Source organism: Brachyhypopomus gauderio, chromosome 1 (assembly GCF_052324685.1).
Source record: "Brachyhypopomus gauderio isolate BG-103 chromosome 1, BGAUD_0.2, whole genome shotgun sequence".
Classification (NCBI taxonomy): domain Eukaryota; kingdom Metazoa; phylum Chordata; class Actinopteri; order Gymnotiformes; family Hypopomidae; genus Brachyhypopomus; species Brachyhypopomus gauderio.
This window is the reverse complement of record NC_135211.1, coordinates 37,556,818-37,576,035: the sequence shown is the minus strand read 5'-3', so window position 1 is coordinate 37,576,035 and position 19,218 is coordinate 37,556,818. Positions and strand designations below refer to the sequence as shown.

The 19,218-nt window shown below is 58.2% G+C and overlaps 1 protein-coding gene across 2 annotated transcripts in view; it reads left to right on the top strand.

Moving 5' to 3' along the window:
• The window catches only part of elf2b (E74-like factor 2b (ets domain transcription factor)), a 71,607-nt gene that overhangs the window by 20,185 nt on the left and 32,204 nt on the right, over positions 1-19,218 (top strand). For both annotated transcript variants that reach the window (XM_077012842.1, XM_077012851.1), the window contains one exon: positions 58-247. In XM_077012842.1, the coding sequence (XP_076868957.1) occupies positions 58-247 (190 nt within the window). The remainder of the gene's footprint in view (positions 1-57; positions 248-19,218) is intronic.

Genomic DNA, 19,218 nt, shown 5'->3' with positions numbered 1-19,218 from the left:
GTGTGCGTGCTGTGGTACAGGTGTGTGTGTTAATGTCTGCGGTGTGTTGTCCTTCAGGCAGCACGTACCTGTGGGAGTTCCTGCTGGACCTGCTGCAGGACAAGAACACGTGTCCGCGCTACATCAAGTGGACCCAGCGGGAGAAGGGTATCTTCAAACTGGTCGACTCCAAAGCTGTGTCCAAACTGTGGGGCAAACACAAGAACAAACCCGACATGAACTATGAGACTATGGGCAGGGCTCTCAGGTGAGACCACCCAACACCACCCTACACCACCCTACACACCTCCACCACCCTACACACCACACCACCCTACACACCTCCACCACACTACCCTACACACACAACCTTACACACCTCCACCACCCTACACACCTCCACCACACTATCCTACACACACAACCTTACACACCTCCACCACACCACCTTACACACCTCCACCACCCTACACACCTCCACCACCCTACCCTACACACACAACCTTACACACCTCCACCACACCACCCTACACACCTCCACCACCCTACACACCTCCACCACACTACCCTACACACACAACCTTACACACCTCCACCACACCACCCTACACACCACACCACCCTACACACCACACCACCTTACACACCTCCACCACCCTACACACCTCCACCACCCTACACACCTGCACCACCCTACACACCTGCACCACCCTACACACCTGCACCACCCTACACACCACCCTACACACCACACCACCTTACACACCTCCACCACCCTACACACCTCCACCACCCTACACACCTGCACCACCCTACACACCTGCACCACCCTACACACCTGCACCACCCTACACACCTCCACCACCCTACACACCTCCACCACCCTACCCTACACACACAACCTTACACACCTCCACCACCCTACACACCTCCACCACCCTACACACCTCCACCACCCTACACACCTCCACCACCCTACCCTACACACACAACCTTACACACCTCCACCACACCACCCTACACACCTCCACCACCCTACACACCACACCACCCTACACACCTCCACCACACCACCTTACACACCTCCACCACCTTACACACCTCCACCACCCTACACACCTCCACCACCCTACACACGCAACCTTACACACCTCCACCACCCTACACACCTCCACCACACTACCCTACACACGCAACCTTACACACCTCCACCACACCACCCTACACACCTCCACCACCCTACACACACCTCCACCACCCTACACACACCTCCACCACCTTACAGACACCACACCACCTTACAGACACCACACCACCTTACAGACACCACACCACCTTACAGACACCACACACCACACCACCCTACACACACCACACCACCCTACACACACCACACCACCCTACACACACCACACCACCCTACACACACCACACCACCCTACAGACACCACACCACCCTACACACACCTCCACCACCCTACACACACCTCCACCACCCTACACCCACCTCCACCACACCACCCTACACCACACCCACCTTACACACCTCCACCACACCACCTTACACACCTCCACCACACTACCCTACACACCTGCACCACCCTACACACCTCCACCACCCTACCCTACACACACAACCTTACACACCTCCACCACCCTACCCTACACACACAACCTTACACACCTCCACCACCCTACACACCTCCACCACCCTACACACCTCCACCACACTACCCTACACACACAACCTTACACACCTCCACCACACCACCCTACACACCACACAACCTTACACACCTCCACCACCCTACACACCTCCACCACCTTACACACCTCCACCACCTTACACACCTCCACCACCTTACACACCTCCACCACCCTACACACCTCCACCACACCACCTTACACACCTCCACCACCCTACACACGCAACCTTACACACCTCCACCACCCTACACACCTCCACCACACTACCCTACACACGCAACCTTACACACCTCCACCACACCACCTTACACACCTCCACCACCCTACACACCTCCTCCACCTTACACACCTCCTCCACCTTACACACCTCCACCACCCTACACACCTCCACCACCCTACACACCTCCACCACCCTACACACCACACCACCTTACACACCTCCACCACACCACACACCACACCCTCCTTACACACCTCCACCACACCACCCTACACACCTCCACCACCCTACACACACCTCCACCACCCTACACACACCTCCACCACCCTACACACACCTCCACCACCCTACACACACCTCCACCACCCTACACACCACACCACCTTACACACCTCCACCACACCACACACCACACCCTCCTTACACACCTCCACCACACCACCCTACACACACCTCCACCACCCTACACACACCTCCACCACCCTACACACACCTCCACCACCCTACACACCTGCACCACCCTACACACCTGCACCACCCTACACACCTGCACCACCCTACACACCTCCACCACCCTACACACACCTCCACCACCCTACACACACCTCCACCACCCTACACACCACACCACCTTACACACCTCCACCACACCACACACCACACCCTCCTTACACACCTCCACCACACCACCCTACACACACCTCCACCACCCTACACACACCTCCACCACCCTACACACACCTCCACCACCCTACACACCTGCACCACCCTACACACCTGCACCACCCTACACACCTCCACCACCCTACACACCTCCACCACCCTACCCTACACACACAACCTTACACACCTCCACCACACCACCCTACACACCTCCACCACCCTACACACCTCCACCACACTACCCTACACACACAACCTTACACACCTCCACCACACCACCCTACACACCACACCACCCTACACACCACACCACCTTACACACCTCCACCACCCTACACACCTCCACCACCCTACACACCTGCACCACCCTACACACCTGCACCACCCTACACACCACCCTACACACCACACCACCTTACACACCTCCACCACCCTACACACCTCCACCACCCTACACACCTGCACCACCCTACACACCTGCACCACCCTACACACCTGCACCACCCTACACACCTCCACCACCCTACCCTACACACACAACCTTACACACCTCCACCACCCTACACACCTCCACCACCCTAACACCTCCACCACCCTACACACCTCCACCACCCTACCCTACACACACAACCTTACACACCTCCACCACACCACCCTACACACCACACAACCTTACACACCTCCACCACCCTACACACCTCCACCACCCTACACACCACACCACCCTACACACCTCCACCACACCACCTTACACACCTCCACCACCTTACACACCTCCACCACCCTACACACCTCCACCACCCTACACACCTCCACCACACTACCCTACACACGCAACCTTACACACCTCCACCACACCACCCTACACACCTCCACCACCCTACACACCTCCACCACCTTACACACCTCCTCCACCTTACACACCTCCTCCACCTTACACACCTCCACCACCCTACACACCTCCACCACCCTACACACCTCCACCACCCTACACACCACACCACCTTACACACCTCCACCACACCACACACCACACCCTCCTTACACACCTCCACCACACCACCTTACACACCTCCACCACCCTACACACACCTCCACCACCCTACACACACCTCCACCACCCTACACACACCTCCACCACCCTACACACCACACCACCTTACACACCTCCACCACACCACACACCACACCCTCCTTACACACCTCCACCACACCACCCTACACACACCTCCACCACCCTACACACACCTCCACCACCCTACACACACCTCCACCACCCTACACACCTGCACCACCCTACACACCTGCACCACCCTACACACCTGCACCACCCTACACACCTCCACCACCCTACACACACCTCCACCACCCTACACACCACACCACCTTACACACCTCCACCACACCACACACCACACCCTCCTTACACACCTCCACCACACCACCCTACACACACCTCCACCACCCTACACACACCTCCACCACCCTACACACACCTCCACCACCCTACACACCTGCACCACCCTACACACCTCCACCACCCTACACACCTCCACCACCCTACCCTACACACACCACCCTACACACCTCCACCACACCACCCTACACACCTCCACCACCCTACACACCTCCACCACCCTACACACCTCCACCACACTACCCTACACACACAACCTTACACACCTCCACCACACCACCCTACACACCACACCACCCTACACACCACACCACCTTACACACCTCCACCACCCTACACACCTCCACCACCCTACACACCTGCACCACCCTACACACCTGCACCACCCTACACACCACCCTACACACCACACCACCTTACACACCTCCACCACCCTACACACCTGCACCACCCTACACACCTGCACCACCCTACACACCTGCACCACCCTACACACCTCCACCACCCTACACACCTCCACCACCCTACCCTACACACACAACCTTACACACCTCCACCACCCTACACACCTCCACCACCCTACACACCTCCACCACCCTACACACCTCCACCACCCTACCCTACACACACAACCTTACACACCTCCACCACACCACCCTACACACCACACAACCTTACACACCTCCACCACCCTACACACCTCCACCACCCTACACACCACACCACCCTACACACCTCCACCACACCACCTTACACACCTCCACCACCTTACACACCTCCACCACCCTACACACCTCCACCACCCTACACACGCAACCTTACACACCTCCACCACCCTACACACCTCCACCACACTACCCTACACACGCAACCTTACACACCTCCACCACACCACCCTACACACCTCCACCACCCTACACACCTCCACCACCTTACACACCTCCACCACCCTACACACCTCCACCACCCTACACACCTCCACCACCCTACACACCTCCACCACCTTACACACCTCCACCACACCACACACCACACCCTCCTTACACACCTCCACCACACCACCCTACACACCTCCACCACCCTACACACACCTCCACCACCCTACACACACCTCCACCACCCTACACACACCTCCACCACCTTACAGACACCACACCACCTTACAGACACCACACCACCTTACAGACACCACACCACCTTACAGACACCACACACCACACCACCCTACACACACCACACCACCCTACACACACCACACCACCCTACACACACCACACCACCCTACACACACCACACCACCCTACAGACACCACACCACCCTACACACACCTCCACCACCCTACACACACCTCCACCACCCTACACCCACCTCCACCACACCACCCTACACCACACCCACCTTACACACCTCCACCACACCACCTTACACACCTCCACCACACCACCTTACACACCTCCACCACACTACCCTACACACCTGCACCACCCTACACACCTCCACCACCCTACCCTACACACACAACCTTACACACCTCCACCACCCTACCCTACACACACAACCTTACACACCTCCACCACCCTACACACCTCCACCACCCTACACACCTCCACCACACTACCCTACACACACAACCTTACACACCTCCACCACACCACCCTACACACCACACAACCTTACACACCTCCACCACCCTACACACCTCCACCACCTTACACACCTCCACCACCTTACACACCTCCACCACCCTACACACCTCCACCACACCACCTTACACACCTCCACCACCCTACACACGCAACCTTACACACCTCCACCACCCTACACACCTCCACCACACTACCCTACACACGCAACCTTACACACCTCCACCACACCACCTTACACACCTCCACCACCCTACACACCTCCTCCACCTTACACACCTCCTCCACCTTACACACCTCCACCACCCTACACACCTCCACCACCCTACACACCTCCACCACCCTACACACCACACCACCTTACACACCTCCACCACACCACACACCACACCCTCCTTACACACCTCCACCACACCACCCTACACACCTCCACCACCCTACACACACCTCCACCACCCTACACACACCTCCACCACCCTACACACACCTCCACCACCCTACACACACCTCCACCACCCTACACACCACACCACCTTACACACCTCCACCACACCACACACCACACCCTCCTTACACACCTCCACCACACCACCCTACACACACCTCCACCACCCTACACACACCTCCACCACCCTACACACACCTCCACCACCCTACACACCTGCACCACCCTACACACCTGCACCACCCTACACACCTGCACCACCCTACACACCTCCACCACCCTACACACACCTCCACCACCCTACACACACCTCCACCACCCTACACACCACACCACCTTACACACCTCCACCACACCACACACCACACCCTCCTTACACACCTCCACCACACCACCCTACACACACCTCCACCACCCTACACACACCTCCACCACCCTACACACACCTCCACCACCCTACACACCTGCACCACCCTACACACCTCCACCACCCTACACACCTCCACCACCCTACCCTACACACACAACCTTACACACCTCCACCACACCACCCTACACACCTCCACCACCCTACACACCTCCACCACACTACCCTACACACACAACCTTACACACCTCCACCACACCACCCTACACACCACACCACCCTACACACCACACCACCTTACACACCTCCACCACCCTACACACCTCCACCACCCTACACACCTGCACCACCCTACACACCTGCACCACCCTACACACCTGCACCACCCTACACACCACCCTACACACCACACCACCTTACACACCTCCACCACCCTACACACCTCCACCACCCTACACACCTGCACCACCCTACACACCTGCACCACCCTACACACCTGCACCACCCTACACACCTCCACCACCCTACCCTACACACACAACCTTACACACCTCCACCACCCTACACACCTCCACCACCCTAACACCTCCACCACCCTACACACCTCCACCACCCTACCCTACACACACAACCTTACACACCTCCACCACACCACCCTACACACCACACAACCTTACACACCTCCACCACCCTACACACCTCCACCACCCTACACACCACACCACCCTACACACCTCCACCACACCACCTTACACACCTCCACCACCTTACACACCTCCACCACCCTACACACCTCCACCACCCTACACACCTCCACCACACTACCCTACACACGCAACCTTACACACCTCCACCACACCACCCTACACACCTCCACCACCCTACACACCTCCACCACCTTACACACCTCCTCCACCTTACACACCTCCTCCACCTTACACACCTCCACCACCCTACACACCTCCACCACCCTACACACCTCCACCACCCTACACACCACACCACCTTACACACCTCCACCACACCACACACCACACCCTCCTTACACACCTCCACCACACCACCCTACACACCTCCACCACCCTACACACACCTCCACCACCCTACACACACCTCCACCACCCTACACACACCTCCACCACCCTACACACCACACCACCTTACACACCTCCACCACACCACACACCACACCCTCCTTACACACCTCCACCACACCACCCTACACACACCTCCACCACCCTACACACACCTCCACCACCCTACACACCTGCACCACCCTACACACCTGCACCACCCTACACACCTGCACCACCCTACACACCTCCACCACCCTACACACACCTCCACCACCCTACACACACCTCCACCACCCTACACACCACACCACCTTACACACCTCCACCACACCACACACCACACCCTCCTTACACACCTCCACCACACCACCCTACACACACCTCCACCACCCTACACACACCTCCACCACCCTACACACACCTCCACCACCCTACACACACCTCCACCACCCTACACACCTGCACCACCCTACACACCTCCACCACCCTACACACCTCCACCACCCTACCCTACACACACAACCTTACACACCTCCACCACACCACCCTACACACCTCCACCACCCTACACACCTCCACCACACTACCCTACACACACAACCTTACACACCTCCACCACACCACCCTACACACCACACCACCCTACACACCACACCACCTTACACACCTCCACCACCCTACACACCTCCACCACCCTACACACCTGCACCACCCTACACACCTGCACCACCCTACACACCTGCACCACCCTACACACCACCCTACACACCACACCACCTTACACACCTCCACCACCCTACACACCTCCACCACCCTACACACCTGCACCACCCTACACACCTGCACCACCCTACACACCTGCACCACCCTACACACCTCCACCACCCTACACACCTCCACCACCCTACCCTACACACACAACCTTACACACCTCCACCACCCTACACACCTCCACCACCCTACACACCTCCACCACCCTACACACCTCCACCACCCTACCCTACACACACAACCTTACACACCTCCACCACACCACCCTACACACCTCCACCACCCTACACACCACACCACCCTACACACCTCCACCACACCACCTTACACACCTCCACCACCTTACACACCTCCACCACCCTACACACCTCCACCACCCTACACACGCAACCTTACACACCTCCACCACCCTACACACCTCCACCACACTACCCTACACACGCAACCTTACACACCTCCACCACACCACCCTACACACCTCCACCACCCTACACACCTCCACCACCCTACACACCACACCACCTTACACACCTCCACCACACCACACACCACACCCTCCTTACACACCTCCACCACACCACCTTACACACCTCCACCACCCTACACACACCTCCACCACCCTACACACACCTCCACCACCCTACACACACCTCCACCACCCTACACACCACACCACCTTACACACCTCCACCACACCACACACCACACCCTCCTTACACACCTCCACCACACCACCCTACACACACCTCCACCACCCTACACACACCTCCACCACCCTACACACACCTCCACCACCCTACACACCTGCACCACCCTACACACCTGCACCACCCTACACACCTGCACCACCCTACACACCTCCACCACCCTACACACACCTCCACCACCCTACACACCACACCACCTTACACACCTCCACCACACCACACACCACACCCTCCTTACACACCTCCACCACACCACCCTACACACACCTCCACCACCCTACACACACCTCCACCACCCTACACACACCTCCACCACCCTACACACCTGCACCACCCTACACACCTCCACCACCCTACACACCTCCACCACCCTACCCTACACACACCACCCTACACACCTCCACCACACCACCCTACACACCTCCACCACCCTACACACCTCCACCACCCTACACACCTCCACCACACTACCCTACACACACAACCTTACACACCTCCACCACACCACCCTACACACCACACCACCCTACACACCACACCACCTTACACACCTCCACCACCCTACACACCTCCACCACCCTACACACCTGCACCACCCTACACACCTGCACCACCCTACACACCACCCTACACACCACACCACCTTACACACCTCCACCACCCTACACACCTGCACCACCCTACACACCTGCACCACCCTACACACCTGCACCACCCTACACACCTCCACCACCCTACACACCTCCACCACCCTACCCTACACACACAACCTTACACACCTCCACCACCCTACACACCTCCACCACCCTACACACCTCCACCACCCTACACACCTCCACCACCCTACCCTACACACACAACCTTACACACCTCCACCACACCACCCTACACACCACACAACCTTACACACCTCCACCACCCTACACACCTCCACCACCCTACACACCACACCACCCTACACACCTCCACCACACCACCTTACACACCTCCACCACCTTACACACCTCCACCACCCTACACACCTCCACCACCCTACACACCTCCACCACCCTACACACCTCCACCACACTACACACCTCCACCACACCACCCTACACACCTCCACCACCCTACACACCTCCACCACCTTACACACCACACCACCCTACACACACCACACCACCCTACAGACACCACACCACCCTACACACACCTCCACCACCCTACACACACCTCCACCACCCTACACCCACCTCCACCACACCACCCTACACCACACCCACCTTACACACCTCCACCACACCACCTTACACACCTCCACCACACCACCTTACACACCTCCACCACACTACCCTACACACCTGCACCACCCTACACACCTCCACCACCCTACCCTACACACACAACCTTACACACCTCCACCACCCTACCCTACACACACAACCTTACACACCTCCACCACCTTACACACCTCCACCACCCTACACACCTCCACCACCCTACACACCTCCACCACACTACCCTACACACGCAACCTTACACACCTCCACCACACCACCCTACACACCTCCACCACCCTACACACCTCCACCACCTTACACACCTCCTCCACCTTACACACCTCCTCCACCTTACACACCTCCACCACCCTACACACCTCCACCACCCTACACACCTCCACCACCCTACACACCACACCACCTTACACACCTCCACCACACCACACACCACACCCTCCTTACACACCTCCACCACACCACCCTACACACCTCCACCACCCTACACACACCTCCACCACCCTACACACACCTCCACCACCCTACACACACCTCCACCACCCTACACACCACACCACCTTACACACCTCCACCACACCACACACCACACCCTCCTTACACACCTCCACCACACCACCCTACACACACCTCCACCACCCTACACACACCTCCACCACCCTACACACACCTCCACCACCCTACACACCTGCACCACCCTACACACCTGCACCACCCTACACACACCTCCACCACCCTACACACCACACCACCTTACACACCTCCACCACACCACACACCACACCCTCCTTACACACCTCCACCACACCACCCTACACACACCTCCACCACCCTACACACCTCCACCACACTACCCTACACACGCAACCTTACACACCTCCACCACACCACCCTACACACCTCCACCACCCTACACACCTCCACCACCTTACACACCTCCTCCACCTTACACACCTCCTCCACCTTACACACCTCCACCACCCTACACACCTCCACCACCCTACACACCTCCACCACACTACACACCTCCACCACACCACCCTACACACCTCCACCACCCTACACACCTCCACCACCTTACACACCACACCACCCTACACACACCACACCACCCTACAGACACCACACCACCCTACACACACCTCCACCACCCTACACACACCTCCACCACCCTACACCCACCTCCACCACACCACCCTACACCACACCCACCTTACACACCTCCACCACACCACCTTACACACCTCCACCACACCACCTTACACACCTCCACCACACTACCCTACACACCTGCACCACCCTACACACCTCCACCACCCTACCCTACACACACAACCTTACACACCTCCACCACCCTACCCTACACACACAACCTTACACACCTCCACCACCTTACACACCTCCACCACCCTACACACCTCCACCACCCTACACACCTCCACCACACTACCCTACACACGCAACCTTACACACCTCCACCACACCACCCTACACACCTCCACCACCCTACACACCTCCACCACCTTACACACCTCCTCCACCTTACACACCTCCTCCACCTTACACACCTCCACCACCCTACACACCTCCACCACCCTACACACCTCCACCACCCTACACACCACACCACCTTACACACCTCCACCACACCACACACCACACCCTCCTTACACACCTCCACCACACCACCCTACACACCTCCACCACCCTACACACACCTCCACCACCCTACACACACCTCCACCACCCTACACACACCTCCACCACCCTACACACCACACCACCTTACACACCTCCACCACACCACACACCACACCCTCCTTACACACCTCCACCACACCACCCTACACACACCTCCACCACCCTACACACACCTCCACCACCCTACACACACCTCCACCACCCTACACACCTGCACCACCCTACACACCTGCACCACCCTACACACACCTCCACCACCCTACACACCACACCACCTTACACACCTCCACCACACCACACACCACACCCTCCTTACACACCTCCACCACACCACCCTACACACACCTCCACCACCCTACACACACCTCCACCACCCTACACACACCTCCACCACCCTACACACCTGCACCACCCTACACACCTGCACCACCCTACACACCTCCACCACCCTACACACCTCCACCACCCTACACACACCTCCACCACCCTACACACACCTCCACCACCCTACACACCACACCACCTTACACACCTCCACCACACCACACACCACACCCTCCTTACACACCTCCACCACACCACCCTACACACACCTCCACCACCCTACACACACCTCCACCACCCTACACACACCTCCACCACCCTACACACCTGCACCACCCTACACACCTCCACCACCCTACACACCTCCACCACCCTACACACCTCCACCACCCTACCCTACACACACAACCTTACACACCTCCACCACACCACCCTACACACCTCCACCACCCTACACACCTCCACCACACTACCCTACACACACAACCTTACACACCTCCACCACACCACCCTACACACCACACCACCCTACACACCACACCACCTTACACACCTCCACCACCCTACACACCTCCACCACCCTACACACCTGCACCACCCTACACACCTGCACCACCCTACACACCTGCACCACCCTACACACCACCCTACACACCACACCACCTTACACACCTCCACCACCCTACACACCTCCACCACCCTACACACCTGCACCACCCTACACACCTGCACCACCCTACACACCTCCACCACCCTACACACCTCCACCACCCTACCCTACACACACAACCTTACACACCTCCACCACCCTACACACCTCCACCACCCTACACACCTCCACCACCCTACCCTACACACACAACCTTACACACCTCCACCACACCACCCTACACACCACACAACCTTACACACCTCCACCACCCTACACACCTCCACCACCCTACACACCACACCACCCTACACACCTCCACCACACCACCTTACACACCTCCACCACCTTACACACCTCCACCACCCTACACACCTCCACCACCCTACACACCTCCACCACCCTACACACCTCCACCACACTACCCTACACACGCAACCTTACACACCTCCACCACACCACCCTACACACCTCCACCACCCTACACACCTCCACCACCTTACACACCACACCACCCTACACACACCACACCACCCTACAGACACCACACCACCCTACACACACCTCCACCACCCTACACACACCTCCACCACCCTACACCCACCTCCACCACACCACCCTACACCACACCCACCTTACACACCTCCACCACACCACCTTACACACCTCCACCACACCACCTTACACACCTCCACCACACTACCCTACACACCTGCACCACCCTACACACCTCCACCACCCTACCCTACACACACAACCTTACACACCTCCACCACCCTACCCTACACACACAACCTTACACACCTCCACCACCCTACACACCTCCACCACCCTACACACCTCCACCACACTACCCTACACACACAACCTTACACACCTCCACCACACCACCCTACACACCACACAACCTTACACACCTCCACCACCCTACACACCTCCACCACCTTACACACCTCCACCACCTTACACACCTCCACCACCTTACACACCTCCACCACCCTACACACCTCCACCACACCACCTTACACACCTCCACCACCCTACACACCTCCACCACCCTACACACCTCCACCACCCTACACACCTCCACCACCCTTCCCTACACACACAACCTTACACACCTCCACCACACCACCCTACACACCACACAACCTTACACACCTCCACCACCCTACACACCTCCACCACCCTACACACCACACCACCCTACACACCTCCACCACACCACCTTACACACCTCCACCACCTTACACACCTCCACCACCCTACACACCTCCACCACACTACCCTACACACGCAACCTTACACACCTCCACCACACCACCCTACACACCTCCACCACCCTACACACCTCCACCACCTTACACACCTCCTCCACCTTACACACCTCCTCCACCTTACACACCTCCACCACCCTACACACCTCCACCACCCTACACACCTCCACCACCCTACACACCACACCACCTTACACACCTCCACCACACCACACACCACACCCTCCTTACACACCTCCACCACACCACCCTACACACCTCCACCACCCTACACACACCTCCACCACCCTACACACACCTCCACCACCCTACACACACCTCCACCACCCTACACACACCTCCACCACCCTACACACCACACCACCTTACACACCTCCACCACACCACACACCACACCCTCCTTACACACCTCCACCACACCACCCTACACACACCTCCACCACCCTACACACACCTCCACCACCCTACACACACCTCCACCACCCTACACACCTGCACCACCCTACACACCTGCACCACCCTACACACCTCCACCACCCTACACACACCTCCACCACCCTACACACACCTCCACCACCCTACACACCACACCACCTTACACACCTCCACCACACCACACACCACACCCTCCTTACACACCTCCACCACCCTACACACACCTCCACCACCCTACACACACCTCCACCACCCTACACACCTGCACCACCCTACACACCTCCACCACCCTACACACCTCCACCACCCTACCCTACACACACAACCTTACACACCTCCACCACACCACCCTACACACCTCCACCACCCTACACACCTCCACCACACTACCCTACACACACAACCTTACACACCTCCACCACACCACCCTACACACCACACCACCCTACACACCACACCACCTTACACACCTCCACCACCCTACACACCTCCACCACCCTACACACCTGCACCACCCTACACACCTGCACCACCCTACACACCTGCACCACCCTACACACCTGCACCACCCTACACACCACCCTACACACCACACCACCTTACACACCTCCACCACCCTACACACCTCCACCACCCTACACACCTGCACCACCCTACACACCTGCACCACCCTACACACCTGCACCACCCTACACACCTCCACCACCCTACACACCTCCACCACCCTACCCTACACACACAACCTTACACACCTCCACCACCCTACACACCTCCACCACCCTACACACCTCCACCACCCTACACACCTCCACCACCCTACCCTACACACACAACCTTACACACCTCCACCACACCACCCTACACACCTCCACCACCCTACACACCTCCACCACACTACCCTACACACACAACCTTACACACCTCCACCACACCACCCTACACACCACACCACCCTACACACCACACCACCTTACACACCTCCACCACCCTACACACCTCCACCACCCTACACACCTGCACCACCCTACACACCTGCACCACCCTACACACCTGCACCACCCTACACACCACCCTACACACCACACCACCTTACACACCTCCACCACCCTACACACCTGCACCACCCTACACACCTGCACCACCCTACACACCTGCACCACCCTACACACCTCCACCACCCTACACACCTCCACCACCCTACCCTACACACACAACCTTACACACCTCCACCACCCTACACACCTCCACCACCCTACACACCTCCACCACCCTACACACCTCCACCACCCTACCCTACACACACAACCTTACACACCTCCACCACACCACCCTACACACCACACAACCTTACACACCTCCACCACCCTACACACCTCCACCACCCTACACACCACACCACCCTACACACCTCCACCACACCACCTTACACACCTCCACCACCCTACACACCTCCACCACCCTACACACCTCCACCACCCTACACACCTCCACCACCCTACACACCTCCACCACCTTACACACCTCCACCACACCACACACCACACCCTCCTTACACACCTCCACCACACCACCCTACACACACCTCCACCACCCTACACACACCTCCACCACCCTACACACACCTCCACCACCTTACAGACACCACACCACCTTACAGACACCACACCACCTTACAGACACCACACCACCTTACAGACACCACACACCACACCACCCTACACACACCACACCACCCTACACACACCACACCACCCTACACACACCACACCACCCTACACACACCTCCACCACCCTACACACACCTCCACCACCCTACACCCACCTCCACCACCCTACACCACACCCACCTTACACACCTCCACCACACCACCTTACACACCTCCACCACACCACCTTACACACCTCCACCACACTACCCTACACACCTGCACCACCCTACACACCTCCACCACCCTACCCTACACACACAACCTTACACACCTCCACCACCCTACCCTACACACACAACCTTACACACCTCCACCACCCTACACACCTCCACCACCCTACACACCTCCACCACACTACCCTACACACACAACCTTACACACCTCCACCACACCACCCTACACACCACACAACCTTACACACCTCCACCACCCTACACACCTCCACCACCTTACACACCTCCACCACCTTACACACCTCCACCACCTTACACACCTCCACCACCCTACACACCTCCACCACACCACCTTACACACCTCCACCACCCTACACACGCAACCTTACACACCTCCACCACCCTACACACCTCCACCACACTACCCTACACACGCAACCTTACACACCTCCACCACACCACCCTACACACCTCCACCACCCTACACACCTCCACCACCCTACACACCTCCTCCACCTTACACACCTCCTCCACCTTACACACCTCCACCACCCTACACACCTCCACCACCCTACACACCACACCACCTTACACACCTCCACCACACCACACACCACACCCTCCTTACACACCTCCACCACACCACCCTACACACACCTGCACCACCCTACACACCTGCACCACCCTACACACCTCCACCACCCTACACACACCTCCACCACCCTACACACCACACCACCTTACACACCTCCACCACACCACACACCACACCCTCCTTACACACCTCCACCACACCACCCTACACACACCTCCACCACCCTACACACACCTCCACCACCCTACACACACCTCCACCACCCTACACACCTGCACCACCCTACACACCTGCACCACCCTACACACCTCCACCACCCTACACACCTCCACCACCCTACCCTACACACACAACCTTACACACCTCCACCACCCTACACACCTCCACCACCCTACACACCTCCACCACCCTACACACCTCCACCACACTACCCTACACACAACCTTACACACCTCCACCACACCACCCTACACACCACACAACCTTACACACCACACAACCTTACACACCTCCACCACCCTACACACCACACCACCCTACACACCTCCACCACCTTACACACCTCCACCACCTTACACACCTCCACCACACCACCTTACACACCTCCACCACCCTACACACACCTCCACCACCCTACACACACCTCCACCACCCTACACACACCTCCACCACCCTACACACCTGCACCACCCTACACACCTGCACCACCCTACACACCTCCACCACCCTACCCTACACACACAACCTTACACACCTCCACCACCCTACACACCTCCACCACCCTACACACCTCCACCACCCTACACACCTCCACCACACTACCCTACACACCTCCACCACCCTACACACCTCCACCACACTACCCTACACACACAACCTTACACACCTCCACCACACCACCCTACACACCACACAACCTTACACACCTCCACCACCCTACACACCACACCACCCTACACACCTCCACCACCTTACACACCTCCACCACACCACCTTACACACCTCCACCACCTTACACACCTCCACCACCCTACACACCTCCACCACCCTACACACGCAACCTTACACACCTCCACCACCCTACACACCTCCACCACACTACCCTACACACGCAACCTTACACACCTCCACCACACCACCCTACACACCTCCACCACCTTACACACCTCCACCACCTTACACACCTCCACCACCCTACACACCTCCACCACCCTACACACCACACCACCTTACACACCTCCACCACACCACACACCACACCCTCCTTACACACCTCCACCACACCACCCTACACACCTCCACCACCCTACACACACCTCCACCACCCTACACACACCTCCACCACCCTACACACACCTCCACCACCCTACACACACCTCCACCACCCTACAGACACCACACCACCTTACAGACACCACACCACCCTACACACCCCTCCACCACCCTACACACACCTCCACCACCTTACACACACCTCCACCACCTTACACACACCACACCACCCTACACACACACCACCCTACAGACACCACACCACCCTACACACACCTCCACCACCCTACACACACCTCCACCACCCTACACACACCTCCACCACCCTACACACACCTCCACCACACCACCCTACACACACCTCCACCACACCACCCTACACACACCTCCACCACACCACCCTACACCACACCCACCTTACACACCTCCACCACACCACCTTACACACCACACCACCTTACACACCTCCACCACACCACCTTACACACCTCCACCACACTACCCTACACACCTGCACCACCCTACACACCTGCACCACCCTACACACCTCCACCACCCTACACACCTCCACCACCCTACCCTACACACACAACCTTACACACCTCCACCACCCTACACACACCTCCACCACCCTACACACACCTCCACCACCCTACACACACCTCCACCACCCTACACACACCTCCACCACACCACCCTACACACACCTCCACCACCCTACGCACCTCCACCACACTACCCTACACACACAACCTTACACACCTCCACCACACCACCCTACACACCACACAACCTTACACACCACACAACCTT